At 52.7% G+C, this 24,111-nt stretch overlaps 1 protein-coding gene across 1 annotated transcript in view; it reads left to right on the top strand.

Moving 5' to 3' along the window:
- The window catches only part of STXBP1 (syntaxin binding protein 1), a 65,339-nt gene extending 46,182 nt beyond the window's left edge, over positions 1 to 19,157 (top strand). The window contains exons 12-19 of the mRNA XM_057724809.1: positions 563 to 628; positions 1,239 to 1,319; positions 3,244 to 3,382; positions 4,106 to 4,215; positions 5,220 to 5,321; positions 6,627 to 6,712; positions 9,521 to 9,675; positions 17,243 to 19,157. Coding sequence (XP_057580792.1) covers positions 563 to 628; positions 1,239 to 1,319; positions 3,244 to 3,382; positions 4,106 to 4,215; positions 5,220 to 5,321; positions 6,627 to 6,712; positions 9,521 to 9,675; positions 17,243 to 17,325 — 822 coding nt within the window. The 3' untranslated portion in view covers positions 17,326 to 19,157. The remainder of the gene's footprint in view (positions 1 to 562; positions 629 to 1,238; positions 1,320 to 3,243; positions 3,383 to 4,105; positions 4,216 to 5,219; positions 5,322 to 6,626; positions 6,713 to 9,520; positions 9,676 to 17,242) is intronic.
- Positions 19,158 to 24,111: the final 4,954 nt, after the last annotated feature.

The raw sequence follows: 24,111 nt of genomic DNA, 5'->3' as shown, positions 1-24,111 counted from the left end.
AGTATGTAGTAGTCACGCAGTAAATTTCTGTTGAGTGGTCTTAGGTGGGTCACCCAATTAGGTGGGTCCCCCAATTAGGTGGGTCCGCAGACCCCTTCCACCCGTCAGGATGCAGATTCCAGCCTTCTCTCACCTTCTCCCTACTTCCTACCTGTCTACACAACTACAGCCTTTCTGCGGAGATGAAATGTGAGTTGATGCCATGACTGCTTGAGCCGAGTAAGCAGAAGAGCAATATGTAGAGGAAAAATTGTTCTTTCCTGGCAAGAACTGTGGTCTCAGTAACTTTGTAGTCCAGTAAATAAAACATAATTGCTAGACTTCAGAGGTCAGTTCCCCGCCTATAAGACAGTGATGGCATTTGGATCAATAATTATTTGAGCCGGGGACATGGAAATCTAAACACGTGATCTTGTGTTTAACAGATGCACTTGTGGGGGTTACAGAGCGTGCACGTGGGAGTCCTGTGCTGGCTGTCGTCCTGTCCTGGGCCCACCCCCCTTGCACACCCTCTTAGCTCAGGACCACTGGAGTGAGACCACATGCTTTCCTCTCCCCCTAGACCACCATGCGGGACCTGTCCCAGATGCTGAAGAAGATGCCCCAGTACCAGAAAGAGCTCAGCAAGGTATGACGGTCCAGAATGACCTGTTTGCATCGTGAGTATAAACAGCTGCAGAAAGACTCCTCAAAGCCCCACTACACTCACTGATTCATAGAAATCCATAGATTTTCAGTCATCTTCAATTTTTATTAGGAAAAATGAAAGGTTGGGATAGATAGCTTATTTCCCATGATTTTCTTTTCTCCTCTTCATCATTTTCTCTCTGTAGGCTTCCAATTCCTCACCCCATGGGCCTGAGAGATTGAGCTAGGAGGAAATCACAGTGTACCTGGGAGTCACACATCGCTTCCTCCTTAGAAGCAAATCACTAAATCCACAGGAAGGAGAGGGGGATTGAGCACCACCTGCTGGAGGGAGGAGTATCCACCCCACCCCCTTAAAGGATTTCTCCTTCCTCTTGACTTTCGTAGAAGGTGGTCTGCCCCTCTCCCCGACACACACAGTTCTCTACCCAGCGGTGTCTGTGAACCTGCTTGAATGCACATTTCATCTCCTTTAGGAGGCTGGAGACGTCTTGGTGCCCAGCACCATGTTTATACGTAGAAGGTGCTCAATAGATGCTGCGTGAGTCAGCGAGTGATTCCTTGACCACACGCTCTCTGCTTTGTCCTAGTATTCGACCCACCTGCACCTTGCCGAGGACTGCATGAAGCACTACCAAGGCACCGTGGATAAACTGTGCCGGGTGGAACAGGTAGGGCCTTCTCCTCCTCTTTCTGCCAGGCCCACTTATTTGCCTAACTGAATTTTAACATCTGACCTTGAACACCCCGCAGAATCCTAGGAAATAGAAACGGGAAAGCCTGCTAGACCGCGTTGTCTCGATTCCCTGGAGCCAGTGCAGTTCCGCTGCCAATGGTGGAGACTAGGTTGGTCTGGAATGTGGTGCCGTTTGGCTTTCGCGTGTCTGACCTTCCAGAGGCTCCCTGGAATGGCAGAAGAGAGATGTGTGGAGCACTGAGACCTGCGTTGACAGGGCTGTCTGGATGTTATATCCTGAATGTCTTTCCCTCCTGCTGTGGCCACACCAGCGTGGAGACCTAGAGGCTGCAAGCGGGGAGCGCAGCCGAAGGTCAGAAATCCACCCACAGCCTCCCTGATCACAGTTGGGATCGGAGTTCTGTCCCTGTCCCTGGTTTGTTTGATGTGCTTCTTTCTCTCTGCTTTCTTTGCCTCGTCTGTGAAGGGACATGACAAAGCTGCCACATTTCCAAGGTGTCGTGTGGAGTCACTAATCCTGCCTCTCCATTCCTCACACGTGACAACATTTCTCAGCCAGGGTCAGCTTCCAAGGGAGGGGAGGTCATCCCACGACGCTGAAGCCTCAGCCAAAGGTCCCTCTCACAGAAAAAAACAACTTGAGTTCTCAGTGTGAGGCTAAGATTTAAATCTCCTGGTCTGATGTGACAGGCTTGGCTTAGGTTTGTAAGACCAGCCCTGATTCATAGACTCTTTCCTATGGGGAAGTAGCCCTGCTGAAACTCATCAGTTTCACGGGTGGCATTTGCAAAAGCAAGGCATCCTCTCCAAAAGAACTTGACTCTCCAGAAAATCAGTTATCCCTAGACCAGTACAAATGCAGTTGGGATTCATCCTTGGAAGTTTACATTTTTTCAGAAGTGCCCAGTGGTATTCATTGAACTAGTCACGTTAAAGTTGACTCTGAGGGAGTATTAGAGGTGGGCCCTGCCGAACAGATGTCTGCCGAGGCTGCACTGAGCTGCGAAAGGGCCTCGGAGAGGGACCTCGCCTTCCTCTGACCCAGGCTGGGCAGAGACCCAAACTTGAGAGCATGCTTGTTACGGACCCCTGGGATCTTGAGAGAAAAAAGGCAACCTTCCAGCAACCTCTGTAAGAGCTACAGAGAAAGTTGCAGCCGCTAGTCTCAGAACAAGATGAAATGGTTCTTGATTTGCCGAGACCGATGTGCTGCTTTCTTAGGCCTGTTGAGAGCAGATCCACCTCTTGCCTGAGTCGTGGGGGGGGGGGGGGGGGGGGGCATAGATGTGCTCTTCATCTTCAGTTCTGCTGTCAGCACCCCCCCCCTTCCTTCATCTCCCTCAGTGGGCTTTGCAGGGAGCCCGTAGTTTTTTCTCCTCTCCCTAAAAAGTGGTTGGAAGATGAAAAACAGAGGTTAAAAGCCTAGAGTAGTTAAAACTCAGCAAGCACCGAGGAGCAGAAAGAGTCCAGCCAGGCAGAGGCACCTTATAATACTGAAGCTTCTCACATGTGGGAGGTGCATCCCCTGAAGCCCCCACCCCTCTGCAGGGCTTTGTTCCTCTCGAGGACCTAAGGCCTTCCCTGAGGAATTGGCACAGATACCTGGCACTCACCTGGAGGGAACAGCCTGCCTTTAAACAAGATGGCAGATCCGTGTGGTTTTGGTTTTGGAAAGTGAAACCTGGGGCCTTCCTCAGTTCTTGTTGATGCCTTAGGCACCAGTGCCGATCACCCCAGTTCTGATTAATTACAGCACGCATGAGAGCAGAAGCGCCTGCTGAAGACCCTCCCCAACCAAGCGACACATCCCAGACATGTATGGACAAGCGGTTTTCTAATAGTTACCGTCTGTCCGGGCTGTTGCCAGAAATGGGGCCAGCGTGGTGTGCTTTCCGCAGGACCTGGCCATGGGCACCGATGCTGAAGGGGAGAAGATCAAGGACCCCATGCGAGCCATCGTCCCCATCCTACTGGACGCGAACGTCAGCACCTACGACAAAATCCGCATCATCCTTCTCTACATCTTTTTGAAGAATGGTAGGAGTGGTGGGGTGTAGAGGAGGGGATAGACCCTTTCTTGGGGGGGAAGTGAGGCAGCTGGGAGAGAGAGAACAAAGTGGAAAGCAGTTTAAAAGACAAGGAAAAGGGAAGGAAGGGGGTGTTTAATAAGAAGATCTGAGGGGCTCTTCACGTCTGGGGAGAGGTAGTCAGGTCGGTTGCAACTAGAGGCTGAGTATCCCTCCGTGATTCTAGAGGTCGTCAAAGGGACGGCATAAGTAGAAAGGGACAGGGTGAGGACAGCAGGGAGAGTCTGTTGGCTTTATGGCCCGTTTAGTAGAGCATTCCTGCCAGATGCTTTTAACCTGCCCCACATTCGTAATCTGTGCCTCTAAGTAACTGATTTTTGCCCACATGTAGTTGCCCATAAGTGTCCATTGTGCAAAGATGGGCACAGAGACTCTCATGTCCAAGTGGACTGTGGTGCGGGCTGGGGCCGGCGGGGGTGCTGAGGAGCAGGAGACGGGTGGCAGTACGGACCAGGAGGGGCAGTTGCTGACAGTCATAGCCCGGGACAGAGTGTCTAGGATGGAATTGGAATCCTGATCTTGTCTGGTCTTACAGTAAAATTGATGCCATGAGCAGATTCGTTCCCGTTAATCCTGAGGAGGAGAAGGGGCCCTGTCTCCCCGGGCACTTGGCTCTGCCTCCGAGTGTGTGATGTGCAGTGGCCGGTGTGGTGATGGGGGTTTTGTCCCACAGGCATCACCGAGGAGAACCTGAACAAGCTGATCCAGCACGCCCAGATCCCGCCGGAGGACAGCGACATCATCACCAACATGGCCCACCTCGGGGTGCCCATCGTCACGGATGTGAGTACCAGCCTCGCCTGGGCGGAGGCAGGGGGAGGCAGCAGCTCTCATCTCCCCTCCCCTGACTTACTTAAGGCGGCTCACAGGGCACACACTCAACATCGAGAAAGAGAAAGCATAAAATCAGAGGAGTGCAGGTGTAGCGGTAGCAACAAAAGCGAGGTGTGATGCCAAGAACCCAGGCGGGCACATCAAGGAGGCACAAAGTCACAAAGCTGAGCTGTGTCTGTGCACCAGCCCAAAACAGGGGTCACGCCAGCTCCGTCCTGTGTGTCTTGGGTCAGCCTGGCTCTGCCGTGGGACACGTAGACTCAGCATCGTGTGTGAGGTTGAGAACACGATGCGTAGCGTCAGGCCGTCTTGCCACCTTTGAGTCTGCTGCTCTGGCAGTGACTCAGGACCCGGTGGGGGCAGGTGTGGGGGCCAGACCAGCAGTGAGCTCTGGAAGAGGCCGAGGCAGGGGCTCCAGGACTCTTCAGAGCCCCCCGCCAGGAACCTCGGTTGTAAGAAGCCTACTTGCCACAGGGAGTCAGCTCACGCCTCAGTGCTGGTAAAGCAGGGTTGTAGGTGCATGTCTTCTGAAATCTTAGAGTCAAACGTTTTTTTCCGAAGCCACCAGACCAGAGACCTGTGACAGGGGGTTGTTTGGCCTTTTCAGACCCTTGTTCACAAAGGGACCAAACGAGAATGGAAATGATTCCTTCAGTGCATCCTGTGCTGTTGAGGCAAAATCAAAGGATGAGTCACCAAAGCACTATTTCCTCCTATAACCAACAGCAGACTATTTTTTCAACTACCTGGATGGCACTTATCTGTTTGACCCACGTTTGCCATTTTTCATGGATTTAGAGAACCAAGCTCCAGGTTTTCTGGGCTTTTCCAGGAAAACCTCCCCACTTCTTAGTGTTTGCCAGGGCTGACTCCCGGAAGGAAGCCCAGGGGCCAGCGAGGCCGCGTGGGCCCAGGCGCTGACTCAGAGCCTCCTCCCGTGTGTTTGCCTTCAGTCCACGCTGCGTCGCAGGAGCAAACCGGAGCGGAAGGAGCGCATCAGCGAGCAGACCTACCAGCTCTCACGATGGACCCCGATCATCAAAGACATCATGGAGGTCAGCGCGGGCCGGGACGCGGGCTGGGACGTGGGCGTGAGGGCAGCCAGGCCTGGGGCTCTGCACCCGAGGCCCGGAGGCTTCAGCCTCGCCCGCCCTCAGGTGTCAGTGACCCCCGGGGATTTGCATCCAGCCTCTGGGGGTCTGTGCGGAGCAGCCCCGGGAGGCTGTCGGGTGCAGATGCCCAGATCCACATGGTGTAGCCCCACAGCGGGTGTCAGGGATGCTCTTTACTTGTGTGTGCGCTGCTCGCTGTGCTGGGTCATCGTTTTAGGCCTTGGTCCTATGCCCTCACCTGATGTGTCCTCTGGCACCATGCCTTGCGCATGGTAGGTGTTTTGTATCTATGAATGTAAGGTAGCCCCGTGGTGTCCCTTCCTCCGCTCCTTGCAGCTCAAGGTTGAGGAAGCCCTGTGTAGAATCCTGTCCCACTTGGAGATGTCTGTCCAGCTCCTGCCCTTGATAGTTGGACAGGACTGGGGTGCAGAGAATGAAGGGACTTGCCCACGATCCCTTTGTTAATTCACAGCAGTCCAGGGGTTCCCACTGAATTGTACATTAAAATAAATATATTTTAAATATATATAGTGAGTCAGCTTCCTATTTTTAAAACCCACAAACCAAAAGGATGGGTGAACATGAGACATCTAGAAACCAATGACATTTCTTTGCTTGGCAGAGTAGAGCAACCCCTCTGTCTCATTCCCTCCTTTGTTCTCTACTCCCTTTACCTCCCCTTCCCGCCCCCGTCCCCCAGAGAGACCTGTGTGGGCTTCACACAGTAGCTGTTAGGAGCGTAGACTTCATGGCAGCAGGGGGTGGGTAGCAGGATCCACCCACCGGGTGATTAGGCCCTTGGAAGGCCACGGCCATCAGGCCTTCTCTTGCCTGAGAGCCTGCCCGTGCCCAGTGTCTACAAGACGGACGGCAAGGGTCAGGAGTTTATTGGACAGGATGCGACATTTATAACCTCACATGGAATATAAAAGGGGAAAAAAAGAGAATATAAAAGGGAAAGAGTAAATTGGGAAAGAAGCAAGAAAAATTAATGCAGCTTTAAAAAAAAAAACTCCTCTGCAAGAGCAGACCTACAAACTCATTGTATCCGCCAGTTACGGAGCATCTGGTCTGCGCCAAGAACGGCATGAGGCACGTGGCAGTGGGCAGTGGGCAGGGGAGCTTTTGTTGTTGCAAAGCTGGCCATGGTTTTGGCTAAGTGACTTGTTCTTTGAATTGTCTTCCCTTGATTCCGTCAGCCCTTTTCAAGCAAATGGCAGGTCCAATAGCTGTCTCTCTTCTTTCCAGGACACTATTGAAGACAAACTTGATACCAAGCACTACCCTTATATCTCTACCCGCTCCTCTGCCTCTTTTAGCACCACTGCCGTCAGGTGAGTGAGAATCCCTGGGCAAGCAAGTGGGAGCGAGCGGGACCGTGTCTGGTTCGGTGGTGGCTACATGGTAGTCCTGCTGTGACCGGGACGCTGCATGACCCTCGAGAACCTTCTCATCACAGCCAGGGTGCAAGCCAAGTCCCTGCAGCGGCCCGTGAGGCCGTGCAGCCCCCTGGCTTCCCGTTGCACACTTACTCACTCCTTACTCACTCCTTACTCTTCCTCCACTTCAGCCACACCAGCCTGCTTGCTCTTCCCCATACATGCCAGGCTTACTTCTGCCTCAGGACCTTTGCACTTGCTTTCCCTCTGCCTGAAATGATCTGTCCCCAGATACATCTGCATGGCTCACCTCTTACCTCCTCCAGGTCTTTAATCAATTGTTACCTTCTTCCATCTTCCCAAACCACCCTGCTTAAAATTACAGTACACCAGTGTCCCTAGCAGCACTGTTCACAATCGCTCAAAAGTGGAGATGACCCAAGTGTCCATCAGCTGATGACTGGATAAACAAAATATGGTACATTCATACAATGGGATACCATTCAGCCAAAGATAGGGAGGATGAAATACTGATCCTCACTGCAGCATGGACAATCCTTGAAAACATTATGCTAAATGGAAGAAGCCAGTCACTAAAGCCCACATATACTATGATTCTGTTTATATGAAATGTCTAGAACAGGCAAGTCTCAAGACAGAAAGTAGATTAGTGGTTGCCGGGAACTGGGAATGGGGGTGAGGGCTGGGAAATGGGGAGTAACTGCTAATAGGTACAGAATTTCTTTTGGGGGGGCGATGAAAATGGTCTAAAATTGATTGTGGTAACGGCTTACAATTCTGTGACTATACTGAACACCATTGAATTATAGTTTAAATGAGTGAATTGTATGATATAGGAATTATTTCTCAGTAAAGGTGTTACAGAAAACAGTAAAAAAATTACAGCCACCCCTCCCCATTTCCTGTCTCCCTTCCCTGCTCTGTTTTTCTCCATAGATTACACCCCGCTTAGTGTGCTGTTAGTATTTACCCTTACTGCCAGTCTCCCCCCAAGTAGAACATCAGCCTCATGAGGGCAGGGGTTTGTGTCTGTTTTATCCTCCGTGCCTAGAACAGAGCCTGGCAGGTAGTGGGCACTTGGTGTATTCTGTCTTCACTTTTCACTCATTTGTTAATTTTAGTAATTAATTAAGAAAGGGATGAATACATCACCTGCATAGAGCCACATTTCTCAGATTCATCCTTGATGGAAACGTAGATGATGGAAATGTGGATGCTTTGGGTTCATTGGGTTTCTGCCACATACCTGGTGATGCTCAGACGTTTCTCAGCTTGCAGATGTGAGCAGACAGTAATCCATGCTTCCATCTCTGGGTTCTCCAGCCCTCTGTGTTTTCTTGGGCACCCACGATGCCCTGTGTTTACATTTTTGAAAGCTCTTCCTGTTGATCACCACCCTGCTATACTTGTCCAGAAGCCTTCCCTGCTGTGCTCTGTGGCCACATCTCCACAGGCCAGTCCCTGGGGCTCTAACACTATGGACACATTTGCCTCCAGACTCTCTTCTCTGCCTCCCTCATCTGTGTGGCCCAGTTTCCCAGGGTCACACTGTTCAGGACATGTGCCTTTGTCCCTCTGCTTGAATTTTGCCTGCCTGTCTTCTCTCTCCACCCCCCCTTCTGTCGTCACTCTCAGGCCTGAGTGGTGCCTCCCCCCTGATGCCAGTGGAGGCCCAATGTTTGTTGCCAACATTGGAGTGAAATACAAAATCCCACATAGTGCCACAGCTAGGCTGGCTGACGATGGCAGACAAACAAATGATTGCACAGGCAGAAAAAGTGACTGTGATCCTCTGGGCCGGCCCAGATGGGCCCTCTGTGCCTTCAAGATTTGGAAAGTGACTTTAATGCTATCGTAAGTCAGGAAGATGGGTAAAGATTCTACTGTCCAGAGGAGCCTTGCTCTCCTCGTTTTGTTTTGATTTTTGTTTTCCCCATTTTCTTAACCTGGAAGCAACCCATTTCTCATTGTTTCTGAGGACAAGGTGAAAGCCCATTGAGGGAAGCCAGGGGCAGGGGGCACCTGGGGAACTGTCCCACCACTGAGATGCCTGTCGTTCAGGAGGCAGCTCGCTTTCACCTCCTCCGGGAAGCCTTCCCCAGTGACACCCATTCGGCAGTAGATGGCCCTCCCCTGTATTTGTCCCCACAGTGCTGAGCTTCTCTCCAGCAAGCGCGATGCAGACCTCCATCCTTCCCCAACCCTCCTTGCCCCACCTGCCCCCATCAAACCATGAGCTCCTGGTGGGCAAGAGCCGTAGCTCACTCGGGTTGGCTCCTCGGTGCTGGGGCAGCCCTGGCCCAATGAGGTGCCCAGTGCACGTCTTTCCAGTGAATCAGTGTGCGAGCGGCAGACAAGCCCTGGACTCTGTGGTCGCCGCTCCCTCCAGCAGTGTCCCAGACAAGCCCGGAACTGTACAGTCGGCGGAGGGGAGACACCGGGACCAACATCACGTGGGTGAAGCCGCTGAACAGCCAGCTTTAAAGCCGACCTGGACCCGTCTGTTGCCTGAGTGACAGGGTCACAGCACGGGCGCTCATAGCGATCCTTCTCCCCGCAGCCAAAGCGCTTGATAGTTTGCCCTGCAGTTCAGTTCAGCCAGCACTTGCTAAGCATCTACTCTGTTTCAGTCCCTGGTGTACAGAACGCGTGTGTAACACGTCATGGAGGTATGAGGTATACATGCTGTGAGTGCAGATGAACATGATTTATGTCTCTCTCTCCCCCTCTCTCCTGCCCCAGCGCCCGCTACGGGCACTGGCATAAGAATAAGGCCCCCGGGGAGTACCGCAGTGGTCCCCGCCTCATCATCTTCATCCTGGGGGGCGTGAGCCTGAATGAGATGCGCTGTGCTTACGAGGTGACCCAAGCCAACGGAAAGTGGGAAGTGCTCATAGGTGAGTGGGGCGTGTTTTCTGCAGGGAAGGGGCTGCTTCACTGCACTTTGACTCCATTCCATGCTTTGATGTTTCATTCTGTCTTCGGTTCTCTGTTGCCCCTGTGACACTTAGCGTGTGTACACGTTTGTGGGCGGCAGATGCTGAGGGGTAAAGGGTTCCTTCCTCCTGTCTGCGCTGTGTCTCGTGACGAGCAGCAGCTCCATGTGGTGGGACGCGCCTGGTCACAGGCTCCAACGGACCCAGGCTCCCGTTCCTGCTCTACCACTGCCCCGCGGGTCACCGCGAAAGTGCCTCCCCTCTCCACGCTGTGATTTCCTTACCCACCAAAGTGGGTTAAGAGCACCCACTTACAGCCTGAACTAGGCCTGGGGCGGGGCTTGTCAGTTGCCTGGCCTCGGGCCCCACGTCCAGAAGATGCTCAGTGAACGGAAGGTAAATGATTACCAGCTCCTTTACCTGTCAGTTGGAGATGCACAGAGAGGGCGTGAGGGCAGATACTGCCGGAAACATATTGGCCTGGCTTCTGGGCTCCGCTGAGGGTGCTCCCAGCCAGTTCCTACCACTTCAGGGTCTATCATACCCCTTCTGGTATTTCATGCTGGTTTTCCAGAAGAAAGGAAGCAACTCATAAGAGCTGACTTAAGGCAGCAGGAGAAGATTTTTCTCCTTTTTCACGCCTACTGGAGCTTCCCCAACTCCTCGGGCTGGAAGAGGAAGGGTGAGCTGAGAAGAATCTTGTTTCTCCAGATGCCTTCCTTTTGTCCCATCTTGCCCTTAACAAAATGGAGCGGCACCTGCCCAGGGTGCCTCTTGACATTGAGTGGCAAGAGGCGATCAACACCTACTGCCCTGCCCGGGCCCTGCCCTTGCCCTTATCTCAATAAGATGTGTCAGTTTTATACCTCTCCTTTGGGGGGACCAAGGCACAGTGTCCCCCAAGCTCTCGGAGTGAGCAGTTTCTGCAGACCAGTCCGTGGGGCCGTTCCTGGGTGTATCAAGATGGACCTGGTACGGTCCTCACAACCCACCTTCCAGATACCACCATTCAGTGGGGAGCTCGCATATCCCCGCCGCCCCTCCGCACCCCCTGCAGCCTCCCGTCTGGTCACTGTTTCTCCCTGTGTTGTTTCCTTTTTTGGTTACGTGGGCCCCCGTGACAGAGGTCTCTGTGTTCCCCGCTTGCGTATGTGTTGCATGAGTGTGTTGGCTAATTCTCTGCTCAAACACAGCTTTCCTGGGCGGAAGCCGTCACAGCCAGGCTTCGCTGTAACCCCTTCTTCCACGTTGGCCCGACCTGAGGTTCCCTGTTGGGAGGTGGAGCCCCGGGGAGACAGGGTCGCCCATGGGGATGGGTGCAGAGGCCTGGTGCAGACCGCTGACGCCCGCTGTGTGGCCTTGTCCGCTCCGTGCATGCCCGCCCTCCTCCCAGCCCGTGCACGCGTGCGCCACGTGTACTCCACGTGTACACCACGTGTGCACGTGCGGCTAGCTCTCTCGCACCTCATTGGCTGCATAAACCGTAGGCCTAAGTTGGCATGTTCCTGTAACGTACCTTTGTTCAAGCAGTCAGCTGGCCTCTGTTCTCCCGCAGGTTCTACTCATATTCTCACTCCCACCAAATTTCTCATGGACCTGAGACACCCCGACTTCCGGGAGTCCTCTAGGGTATCTTTTGAGGATCAGGCTCCAACAATGGAGTGAGAGCCAAAGAAACAAAGTAAAAGCAGCTTATTACAGAAAAGAAACTCTTCCGCTCCGAAGGGTTTTCTTTGATTTATTCCGTCACTCTTTTTCTTTCTTTTTCCTTTTTCAGCTTATTCTTTATTTGATTTTCTTTTAACGGGAAAATGCTTGCAGTTCTTAACACCAATTGAAAATGTGTCCGATGCTGCCCTCACCAACCCTGCCCCGAGCGCCGCCGGGCTCCGGCTTGCCAGCTCGCTCATGCCTTGGGTTACCTGCCGCTCAGTCAGACAGCCGCAGCCCCCTGGGCTGTAGACCAGAAATGATCACAGCTGCTGTGGACAGTCCTCCAGAGGAGGGGGCTGGATGTGGTGGCATGCCGCCGGCACCCTGCTGGCCCCGGGGTGAACTGGTGGGCACCAGGCAGCCTCCTGGTTGCGATGTGCTATGGGAACTTGACAGTGAGACCACCAGGTGTAGGTTTTCAGTGGACAGTCCTGTCCAAGAAGGCAGAACTCCAGTGGAGATGCCCGTGGCCACCTGATTGTGAGGAAGGCTTGGCAGAGGGCGTCAGAATAGACTCCCAGTCCGTGATAGTTAGACATGTCAATACCTTTTCCCAGGACAGGCATTTATCCCAAGGAACAATTTCTAAGGGGTGATGGGGTCGTAAACCACCTCGTACGTGGTAAACTCCAGCCGCCGGTGGAAAGAGCTCATGTCTCCTTTTCCTCTGGGGAAAACGGCCCTTAACAGTCATTTGCTCTTTCAGTAATTGCTTTTATTTCTCCTGTGGGCCCTTTCAAGAGTTGAGAATCATACCCCTCTCTCCCGTTGGAGTCTCCTGGTCAGATCGAGAGCCTTTGGGTAGAAATCTCTTCTCACGACTATGTGCTGTTTTAAAGAGCATCTTATCTCCTCCCCGTGCTCATGCCTTTATCTCAGTTACCCAGAACCCTTGTCGCTTTGGCAAATTACCCAGGTTTTATTCTTGTCCTCGTTCCTTCCTCTCTCTTCCCACCCTTCCTTCATGCTGGGAACCTCCCCTGACCTGTTCAGATGGCAGACTGACCCTGAAGACCTCCCCGCACCATTAGTCATGCTTTAGCTTCGTTACACACTCTGTGACGTGGCCACGTCTTGTGTACCTGACTTCCTCTACTCCGTGGACGATGGTACCTGGAAATGTCCCCTTCCTCACCCCGCCCCCCACCCCCAGGCTGAGACATGGCCTGGTGAGTCACAGAGTGTGAGTCACCTGTGAGCGAGCAGCGGACCGACCTGGACTGTAGCCCCAGCTCGGCCACAGGCACCTGTGTGGCTGGGGGAGGCCGCTCCCACTGGGTCACACTACGCAGAACACAGGGAGGCGGGACCGCAGGGTGCCCAGGCGCCTCGGGCTCTGACCGTCGGTCATGCCGTCATTCAGTTGGAGGCTCAAGCCAGGCAGCCCTGCCCACTCTCGCACACTCTCTGGCAGCCCTCAGGGGAATGGACATCAGAACCGTGGCTGGGTAACGTCAGAGGCATGCTTGTTTATTTAAGAGAATACGCTTCATCCTCGAAGGGCTTGCTCTAAAGGCGGCACTGGGGGCTGCACGTGGCCAGAGAGAGCTGCCCCAGGGCAGTAGGGAGGTGAGAAGCGGCCAGGACGGTGGGGCTGGCTGTGGCCTGGGCTACCTGCCGTCCTGCCCGGGCTGCCTCTGCCTAGAAAGCGAGGCCAGTGGGTGGTGAATAAAAGCAACTGTTAGAGAAAGTCACTGTTTAGCAGCACGTCGGTAGGTAGGTAATCAGAGACACCTGGTTCTTGTGCAGATGGCAGGTGGGTGGACGGCATTTGCTGTAAGATGTATTTCGAGGCTTCTCAAAGGACAAAGTGACAGACCACTTGCAGAGTCCGAAAGAATCGCAAACCCAGACCCCAGGGGGCTCCTGCTAGGACCCATTCTGGGATTCCCGGCTTTGGAAGGTGCCTCTCCTTTGCACACTGCTTTCCTCTGTTTGACGTTCAGTCAGCAGAGAGGTCTCGGCTGCCCTCAGAGCGGAGAGAGTATGAACAGACTCTAGTTTTTTGTTCTTGGCTTCCGACGTGCTTTGTTGGATTTGAGAGAGTTCAGTTGAGAAACAATGAGGCTCGGAGCCCTCACACCAGGGATGTGGGAGAGCAGGTGACTCTTCCGACTTGCCCACCTCTGTGGTGATTGTCCAGGGGACCAAAGCCTAGGCCAGTGCAGGGCATTAGAGAGGCAGGGTGGTGTCCTCCCACACATCCGTCTTTACAGGAACTTAGCTTTCAGAGCTGGGCTTTCCCTGCTCAGCAGTGAACGAGCATCCACGGTGGGCGCTGTGTGTGGGTGCCAGCGCTGCACTCCGTCCTCTTGGCACCCCTCTCTCCTCCTCCTGGCTCCCCTCTCTCCTCCTGGCTCCCCTCTCTCTCCACCTGGTCCCTCTCTCTTCACCTGGTCCCTCTCTCTCCACCTGGTCCCTCTCTCTTCACCTGGTCCCTCTCTCTCCTCCTGGCCCCTCTCTCTCCTCCTGGCTCCCCTCTCTCTCCACCTGGTCCCTCACTCTCCACCTGGTCCCTCTCTCTCCTCCTGGTCCCTCTCTCTCCTCCTGGCCCCTCTCTCTCCTCCTGGTTCCCCTCTCTCTCCTCCTGGTCCCTCTCTCTCCACCTGGTCCCTCTCTCTCCTCCTGGCCCCTCTCTCTCCTCCTGGCCCCTCTCTCTCCTCCTGGCTCCCCTCTCTCTCCACCTGGTCCCTCTCTCTCCTCCTGGTCCCTCACTCTCCACCTGGTCCCTCTCTCTCCTCCTGGTCCCTCTCTCTCCTCCTGGTCCCTCACTCTCCACCTGGCCCCTCTCTCTCCTCCTGGCCCCTCTCTGTCCTGGAGCTGAGGCCGGCTCCCCAGGTCTGCGCTGAAGGGCACAGGCGTGGATAACTGAAGTGCACAGTTGTCACCAAGCCTCGGCTCAGTCCCCACTAATCCATCCATCATTCTTCTCAACTGTCTAAGAAATGAAATCTGTTGATTAGATCTTTCCCTTAGTGCTCTGGGTGGTGTATGTTAGAAGCACTGACCATTAGGGCATGTCCAGGAAGCATGAGGAGCTAATGCAAGGGGGCTGAGAGACTCCCTTAGACCTGTTACACAGCACTTACACGGGAGGGGGGGGGTATTATGTTGAATACTTTGCCTTATTGTAGATTTGGAGTCAGATAAGTTTTCATCTTTCAGTGGGACTCAGATTTTAATCTGAATGCGGGGCCGACCCAATGCCCGGCTGCTATTTCAGCATTCCCTTACACACACACACACCCCACCCCGGGCAGGAGGCCACGAGGCCCCCAGAATTGAGATCAGTGCCTTGGCACTCCAACCTAGGCCTGGCTGGGCTACCAACATGCCCCACCACCCTGGGCACCTTTCTCTCGTCTGTAGGATGCAGGCGGGCAAGGCTGTTGTCTTCCACATCTGGTAGAGCATCAGACTCACCTGGGCTGCTCTTAAATAGACAGCGTAAACCTGCCATTCCCTGGTGCCGCCCTCAATAGTCTGCCAGCAGGACTGTTTCAGCCAAATCCAGGAACAACTGGATCAGCTGATGGCTCAGAACTCTTCTGGTTGTCAGGTGCCGTCAGTGAGGAGAGAAGGACTCTGTCCTGGCAGAGCGCCCTGTGTCCGGCCCCCAGCTTTGACAGTCTCTGGATGACTTCGTTTTGGAGACCACTGTTCACATTTCAGTCTTGCAGTTATGTAGAATAAGAGGGACCCTCTGAGCAGTAGAACCCACTTGCTGTTCTAGAAGGTCTGCATGGTCAGCCACCTGTGGGTTCAAGTGAGAATGTTTGCAGTGTTTATGATGGTGAACAGCTTGACCAGGGATTAAAGCCATACAGCTGATTGCGTGGCAAGAACTGGGTCTCAGGTGATTTGGATTAACACCAGCCAGTCTGCATCCTTTAAAGGGGCCAGGTAGTTAGGGCCCAGGAACGTGCCTGTTGCCGGAGGCCTTGCTGGTTGCCCGATACGCTTGGTCCTGGAAGTTTGCTGCTTTTGTTCAGAGATTAGGAACACCAGATGGTCAGCGATGAGATAATACCTGGAATTCTAAAGCGTGGGTTCCTTCACGTCTTTCTGGCCTCCCCCCGAGTCCTGCCTCTGCACATAAGCAAGGTTAGGGAGCACCTTGGGGTGGGCATCTGCTCAGAGGCCTGCTGGTTTCCCTCCATACTGAGTCTGCCTGCTGGTTTCCTGGAGCCCAGCGGATGGCTGCAGGGAGAACGTTAGGGCCGGTTTCTCTGGCATGTGCATTACCTTCACCTAGGAAGCCCCCAAGCAGTCCCCACACGGACAGCTGTCTTTCTGGTGTAGACACCCAAGCTGCATCGAATTGAGATTTGGAAGGCTTTCATTCTGCCGAGGGTTCAGGTCAGAATTTGGTAACGTTTATCCCTGTTCCCTCATTTGTGGAGCGGCCTTTGACCTTTAGGACTAGTAGGAAGATTGATGAGGTCACAGAGATGAGTGTGTTCGGGGGGAGAAGGGGACACCCTGCTGAAACCGGTGTCGCATTTGCCGAAGGAGCCTCGGGTCTGCAGAACGAGTCAGCTCTGGGCGCAGGCGCAGCTCCGTGCGTCACACTGGGCACCTCGGGGAAGTAGCCGGGGTCTGGTTCCTCGCACAGAGCAGCGCCTGGGTGGCTGGAGCTTGAGCTGCAGAGAACGGGATGTTGAGAAGCCTCTCACGCCAGAGAGGGCTTCACCAGCGTTCCCCGGGTCTGCACTGACCGGGCAGGCTCCAGGCCTGCAGTGCCGGCAGTCACAGGTCAGCTGAGCACGTAGCTGTCAAAGGCATAGGGACCCTTGGTGTTTGGAATCACGGCCGGCCTGACAAGCCAGCCAAACCTTCCTTTGCCCGCTCTCAGGGTGGAAGTCTGGTGTCCCGTGGCTTCTGGTCCCCTCCTCCCACGAAGGCCCACTCCCTCGGCCGCATCTCCAGGGAGGCACATTTTCAAGTGCGGGTCTCTTTTGTTCAGTTCTCCTCTCCCACCGGGGTCTCTTTCTTTGGCGCCTGCTGCTGCATGCGTGCAGGCCTCATGCTTACACACCCGTCACTTCCGTTCTGTTTGAGCAAGTCCATGTCCAAACCACACGGTCCATGCATCTTTTTTCACTGCACTTATGAGAGCTCTCTCTCCTTATGAAAAAGGACTTCATTTTTTTTTTCTTTTTTCCTTTTTCTTTTTGCAGTAGAAATATATCTAATTCCATTAGCTTAAAATTTTGCAAGCATTTCTAACCTCTTACAATGCGCGGTCTCTGCAAGGTAAGGCCTCAGGTTCCCCGGCCCTTCCCCCTTCACACCTGAGGTCCCTCCCAACACGCAGCCCCAGCCAGCTGGCTCCCCTGGGGGCAGTGGCTTCCCGGGTGCTCCACCTGTCCTCTTCCTCCCTACCTGCTCCACTCTTTCCACACAGTCCCCCTGCTCACCCCTGCCCCATTCCCAGCCTCTTCCCTGCCTTGCGGTTTGGAACTTCTCTCCCTGGCTTCACCTTGAGGTCAGGAGAGAATGAGAAGTGCAGCTGCCCTGTCCTCTGGCAGGCGGCGCTGAGCCCTGATGGAGAGGCAGGCTTCTTCCTCGCTACAGCCCAGGACCCTGCCTGAGCCACAGGAGGTGTTCTGTGTATCCACAGCCCCCAAATGTCTCCCAGGCCTGTTGTGACATGACCCCAAACCCCCATGCCCAACCCCCTCCCTGCGTCCACTAGACCGAGGCCGGGGTGGGGGAGGGGGCACGGTGGCAGCTCTGGGAATGGAGAGGGCAGGAAGGGGAAACGTGTTGGAAACCAGAGCGAGCGCGCTCACGGTCTTTTCTGCCCCCCCAGGATCCACGCACATTCTCACCCCACAGAAACTGCTGGACACGCTGAAGAAACTGAATAAAACAGATGAAGAAATAAGCAGTTAAAAAATAAGCCGCCCCTCCACAAAAAGAACCCTCTCCCCGAAGTGCTCGCAGCCCTGACCGCCGACCGCCTCGTTTCCTTTGCTGCCCCCCTCTCCCTCCATCGCCTGCCCCAGCTCTGCACGCCCGCCGGCACTGTCGCCGCTGCGTTCTCGTGTTTGGTGATGCCCTCTTCTCGTTTGAAACAAAATTATGCATTGTGTTTTTTAAAAAGAGTACCTTCTAGATGTATCCTGGAGGAGACGTTGGGTGTGAGGGACACGCTGCTGGAGGGTTCCTGGAACTGTTTGGGACGAATGGACACCTCCTCCCCGTCAGTCATGATTTTATGACCTTGTACATAATCCAGCGTGACATGTGCACATTGCTTGCGTATGGGAAGGTCGACATTTGGGTGTTTTATTTTAAAACCCGTTTGGGGTTGTTCCTGTTCTTGTTGGGAATCACTGAGATGTCCGTTCTTGGAGTATTTCAAACTGAGGATGAGTCTGTCATCTTCATGCCAGTTCATACCCCTCGGCACCGGCTCTCATCCAGGTTAACTTGGAAGTGAAGCTCAGGTGACATCTCGAGAGGTTTGAGCTGGAGTCGACCTCTGCTCTCCCCAGGGGCTCGTTCCCCTCATCTCCCAGGGCTGGGGCTGGGGGCGTCCACGGGAAGTCAGGCTGGGTGCCTGCCTCGGCTCCCTCCCTGACCACGGTCTGTCACTGCCCCCAGAAGAGTGAGGAGCAAGCTCCCACCGGGGACCTGGGTCTCTTGGATAAGCCGTTAGACCTGGTCCTTCAGACCAGACCCCATCCTTCCCCAGGTATCACCCCAACAGAGCTCCTCTTTCTCAGCGGGGTCAGCCTGGGGAGAGCCCCAGGGTCAGAAAGAACCAGAACAGAATGGGTTCCGCAGGCTCCTGGTCAGAGGTCCCTTCCTGTAGAGCATGGTCTGTGCCCTAAGACTTCAAACCACCTAAGAGCAGCCTGCTGGATTTATCCAGACCCCGAGACCCCTCAAATTATCCTCCGTTTAAGATACTTCATAGTACTTTATTTTGTGTAGTGTGGGGTCATATGTCGTCGTGCTTGTAAGAGAAAACGATTGCTTTATTCTCTGTATGAAAACATAGCTGTATAAACCTTAGCTCTGATGCAGAAATTAAAGAAGCAAATGCAGGAAGGATGTCTCGTCGTCCTCAGGACTCAGCAGCTCGTTCTCCCGAAGGGAGCGCACTATTTTTTCTGCTGCTGTTGTGAAATATAATGACAGTGGAAGTCACAAAAATGTCCCACTCCCTCCCCCCCCAGCCCCTTTAGCCCCTGCAGACCGTGTGTGTATATTACTGTCTCGTGGCATCGTCCTTGCAAATGTGGTGTGTGCTAGTTCGCCGCCGCCCCTGCCTCCCTTTCAGAATATACTTCTCACCCGCCCCGTTAGATGCATCATGGAGTTCTCTTCTCAAGGCTTTGAAATCCCCCCTTTGCACTCAGATTAGTTTTCAGGTCTGTCTCCCTTCCCTTATGAGATCTTATTTCCTTAGGATAGACTTAGGGACCTGCCTTGGTTTGTTTCTTCCTGTTACTGCTTGTTTTGTCCCCTGCCCTTGACCAAACAATGCTCATGCTTCAGGACCTCGTTTGTCCAACATGTTGGTTTTCCTTTTTCTGTTATTTATATAAAAATAATTTATCAAAAGGATATTTAAAAAAAAAAAAGCTAGTCTGTCTTGAAACTTGTTTACTTTGAAATTATCAGAATCTCAGTGTTTGAAAGTATTGAAGCACAAACATGTATCATCTCTGTACCGTTCTGTACGAAGGCACTCAAGTCTAATAAATAAAGGAATCAGCGCCCGTTCACAGCGTCCGGGGTAACTCGCGGTCTGGTTTTACCTTGGGGAGCGGAAGGAGAAAGGCTTCATCGATGGTCCACTGGGGAAGAGCCCAGACACCCGTGGCCGTGGCTCAGAAACTTCTAGATCCAGGTCACCATCAACTTGAGTTGGGGTCTAGAGCTGCCTGGCATCGAGACAAGCCACGAAGTGTGTAGGACGCTGCCTGAGAGCAGGCAGTTCTCCCATCATCCTGTGTCTCTGTGTATGGAATGTCTCTCATCTCAGAGACGGCAGGACTCTGTCTTGGCAGGTGGTGCCCTACTTGAGCATGTGGTGACAGTGCATCTCTGGCATGTGATGAAGTCACTTTATCCATGTGACTGCTCTCCTCCTCTGTTCCTGCCGCCACACCGTCTAGCCTTCCGGTGAACTTCCTCCAGATCTGGAGAGCGTATCCTGCTGGTCACGAAGCCTGCTGGTGACCTGGGGAGCTTGTGATGAGTCTGGCCCAGCATGGGGAGGGCACCCTTACATTAGGCTTGGGGTCACACTGGAAACCTGCTAGAATACTGGGCGCAGGGGTGTGGGGTCCTTCGTAAGAACTTCCATTTCTACCCTTTTGTCCCCAGTCACTCTCTCATTCAAATCCTGATCTCGCTCATAGCGTTAAGAAATCCAACAAGTCAAGGCCACTTGGAGGGTGCATCCCCGCAACCGGGCCATTCTCTGGTGAGACTTGCCTTAAGGGAGGTCATGATGACATTTATTGAGTCCCTGCTTCTCGTCAGGCCCCTCGTGTATCTTGTCTTTGGGGTGGGTTCTCTCCCCATTTTACAGATGAAGAAGCTGAGGCTCAGAGAGATGCAGTAACTCACGAAGCTGACTCCAGCGGGGGCGCATCAGACTCTCACTGTCTTAAATCAGTAGTTGCCTCACTAGTAGCCAGAACGCCTTGGAGTGAGATCCAAGGTCAGAATTCTTAAATTCTAAACTGTTCTAAACTGAGTTTACGTTAAAGCAAAGTCAGTACTATCTGCTCCTTCTTCCCAGGGCTGTGTGTCCCCTCCAGGCCCACGGTGGTGGCTTGTTAGTCTCTCTCTCTCTGACTGTTCCTGACATTCTTTGACCTGGGGTCTCTGACAGCTCTTTCCATTTCACTCCCCCCCCGCCACCGCCACCCAATGGCAAACAAGCTTGGCCCTTTTTATGCTCCTGTCAGAAGGCCTGGTTCTCCTGTAACACAGCACAGATGGAGCCTGCAGGCCATTCCTCCAAAAAGTCTCCAATAATGTTAAATGTTCTTGCAGGGCCCTGGTGTTCTGAAACTAACCAAGGTATAGAGCGTTGAATCTGTAACTGGGCAACCCTAAACCAGAAGAGTCTGTGAGCTGCAGCCAGTCCCTCTGCCTTTCTGGAATTGCGGGTCCAGGCTGGGAGTCTCAGCTAGACCCTGCTGAGGGGCCTGTACACCCACGTGGTGACACCAGGCATTTGTTCCTGGGAGGCAGAATGGCAGAGTGACTAGAAGCACACACCTTGGCATCAGGACCGCCTGGGTCACATCCACCTGGGCCTCGTTCCACAAGCCTTTGATGAGGGACTTGGTCCCCTCCTGTGAGAGGTGCCTGTGGAGGAGTGATGCTCAGCTGGCCCCCGGGGAGTACAGTAAGCACCCAGTCAGTCGTGATGATGGTGATTCTGATTCTCAGCCAAGTCTGGGGAAAAAAAGTAAACACACTCACACATTGGGAAAAAAAAAAAACACCAAGTGTCCATCAACTAGAGGGTGGATAAATTGTATATTCAACCAATGAACTCCTCTTAAGGCAGTTAAAAATGCATGACCTACATATATCAACAGGAATAAACCTCAGAAACTTAATGGTGAGTAAAAAGAACAAGTTACAGAACACATACAGAATGATGCACTGTGTAGGGGGCGGTTTTTTAGTATTTTTATTTCTTTAGTATTTTTATTTCTTTATTCATTTCTTTGGTTGTGCCAGGTTGTAGTTGCGGCAGGAGGGCTCCTTAATTGCGACACATGAACTCTTAGTTGTGGCACATGAACTCTTAGTTGCAGCATGTGGGATCTAGTTCCCTGACCAGGGATCGAACCTGGGTCCCCTGCATTGGGAGCTCGGCGCCTTATCCGCTGCCCCACCAGGGAAGTCCCTGTGTAAGGTTTTTAAATCTCATAAAAAGGACTATATACTGCTTACAGGTACATGTGCTGAAACTATGTAAAAACGTGCGTGAGAATGGTACATATACCAAAGCCAGGGTGGTGGCTACCCATGAGGAGAGGGTGGTTACTATTGTGTTGTTTTATAGCCCCAATCACACGATGAATCAGTGGCTTAAAAGTGCTTCATGGGATCAAAATAATGTAGATAATAATTCTAATTGTAGTTAATGTATATTGAGCACTTATTATGTGCCAGGCATGAGTGTTTTATACGTATCTTGCTGAATTTTCTCAACAACTCCAGGAGTTAGATGTCATTATAAACCTACTAACATGTGGGGAAACAAAGGCACAAAGACAGAGTAACTTGGCCAAGGTCCCCCTGTTGGCACATGGCAGAGCCTAGATTTAAACAGGATTGTCTGACTCCAGAGCCCATGTTCTCCACTCTCAGGAAAGCGTTATCAATATAAATAGACAACAGGATTCTGGCGTGAATTTAGAATGTGAATCTGTATGGGCTAGACCTAGTGACTCTTCAAGAATGATTATTTTCTACAAGCAACCAAATAAAAAGAATGGAAATAAAACATAGAACAATAAAAGTTGAATTTTCCAGGTCAGAAACCTACACCTCCCTGGTCCCCCGTGTTTTTTACCTGTTAGGTAGGAACACTGTCCAAGAGGAGATGAACACATTGAAACACTTCAATCAGTTTCAAATGAAGTATGGTGACTTCGTCTATAAGCCTAGCAAATTTCTCCAATCCCAATCCCAAAAGAATACATTCTAGAATGAAACCAATTAAGTCCATCCCTAAAGGCGAGGAAGAAAGCCAAACTACAGGCAGCAGAGTTACACTCGTTGGAGTAAAAAGTTGCACCAGATGTTGCCAAGAGACTTGTAAAACCAGGTGCTGTATCATGGAACTACCAGCCTCCTCTTAACCGCTCTCCACCATAGATCTCTATTCATTTTGACAATGCCCTTAGACAAGGAGTTTTCAAAGCTCTGATCCGAATAAAGTCAGCTCCCTCAGGCAGAACTGTGGAGCGGTCTGTCCTCACAGCCTGCCCTTCCCCAGAGCAGAACCCACGCACCCCTGCACCCAGGCTGGAGGCGGACCTACTTTTCCTGGGGTGACACCTGCTCCACAAGTGAGCTCTAGGGGGTGGCAGCCCCAGTGCTTCCCAGCTTGCCCCTCCTCATGTGGAACCTCCACCCTAGGAGCTAGCTGAGGTGGTCAGGATGCAGGTATTTTTAACCTGCCACACCTGGAGTGGCACTTCTGCCCTCTGAGTGGGCCTGTGTGGGAAGTCCTCTGCTGTACCTGCTGGAAATGGAGATTCTGCAACAAGGGAGAGGGTGGATGAGACAGGGCAGCCATGTGCCTCTCCCGGGAGACACTGGAGCCCCAGACTAGGAACTGAGAGGAGACGGAGCCGCCGTCTTCTTGGCCACGTGGGCCCAGAGGAGTACACCCAGGTAAAACTTACGTTACACAGAACTGGGGAGGGGCAGTAAGCATATTTTTTTCGGACACCAAACACACGTCACTTTTCATACCATTTCTCCAAGTCTCCGACACCAACTAGGTGTCCAACAGTTAACGTCAATTCTGACACTAATTATTCAGTTAGTGCAGCTCCCACAGGTCAAGGGCTCAACCCACAAAACTGCCCCCACTTCAGACATCAGCCACCAAAGGACCAAAGGGGTGCCCACACTACCCACACTGCTGCCCAGCTGGCTACAGTCGAGGGTTCTCACAACATCCTCCTCAGGTCTGATAATCATTAGAACAGCTTACAGAATTAAGAAAAAAACTTTAGTTGCTGTTACTGGTTTCTTACAAAGGATACAACTCAAGAACAGCCAAATGGGACTTCCCTGGTGGTGCAGTGCTTAAGAATCCGCCTGCCAATGAAGGGACACGGTTCGAGCCCTGGTCCAGGAAGATCCCACATGCTGCAGAGCAACTAAGCCCATGAGCCACAACTACTGAGCCCACACGCCACAACGGCAACCCTCGAGCCTAGATCCCGTGCTCCGCAACAAGAGAAGCCGCTGCACTGAGAAGCCCGCGCACAGCAATGAAGAGTAGCCCCAGCTCGCCGCAGTTAGAGGAAGCCTGCACACAGGGCACCGAAGACCCAACACAGCCAATAAATAAATAAATACAAATTAATTAATTAATTTAAAAAAAAGAACAGCCAAATGGAAGGGACGTATAGGGCAAGGTATGGGCGGGCAGGGTAGCCCAGAACTTCCGTGCCCCTTCTAGGCACACCACCCTCCCAGCACCTCCATGTGTTCACTAACCCAGAAGCTCCCCCAAACGCTGTTGTTTAGAAGTTTTTATAGAGGTGTCATTGCAAAGGCAGGGTCTATTACATCATTGGCCGCTGGTGACTGAACTCAGCCTCCAGCCCCTCTTTCCTTCGCACAGGCCAGGGCTGGGGGTTGGTAACTGCTGAAAGTTCTAACCCTCTAATCCTGTGCCCGGTCTTTCTGGTGAGCAGCCCCCACCCTGAAGCTTTTGGCCCCCCAACCCATCACCTCGTTAGCATAAACTCAGCTATATGGAAAGGGGCTTGTGACGAATAGCAAGACACTCCTCTCACTCAGGAAATTTCAAGGGTTTTAGGAGCCCTATGCCAGAAATCCAGGGCAAAAAGCAAATATGTGTGTATATTTTATTACATATTATCATATTAGTATATGTAATAATATATATCACAGCTGATAAGGAAGTACCTCATTGCTCGAATACTAGAC

The sequence above is a fragment of the Hippopotamus amphibius genome, chromosome 2, assembly GCF_030028045.1.
Source record: "Hippopotamus amphibius kiboko isolate mHipAmp2 chromosome 2, mHipAmp2.hap2, whole genome shotgun sequence".
NCBI classification, from domain to species: domain Eukaryota; kingdom Metazoa; phylum Chordata; class Mammalia; order Artiodactyla; family Hippopotamidae; genus Hippopotamus; species Hippopotamus amphibius.
Note: the sequence above shows the minus strand (reverse complement) of the source record. Positions and strands in the feature narration are given on the sequence as shown.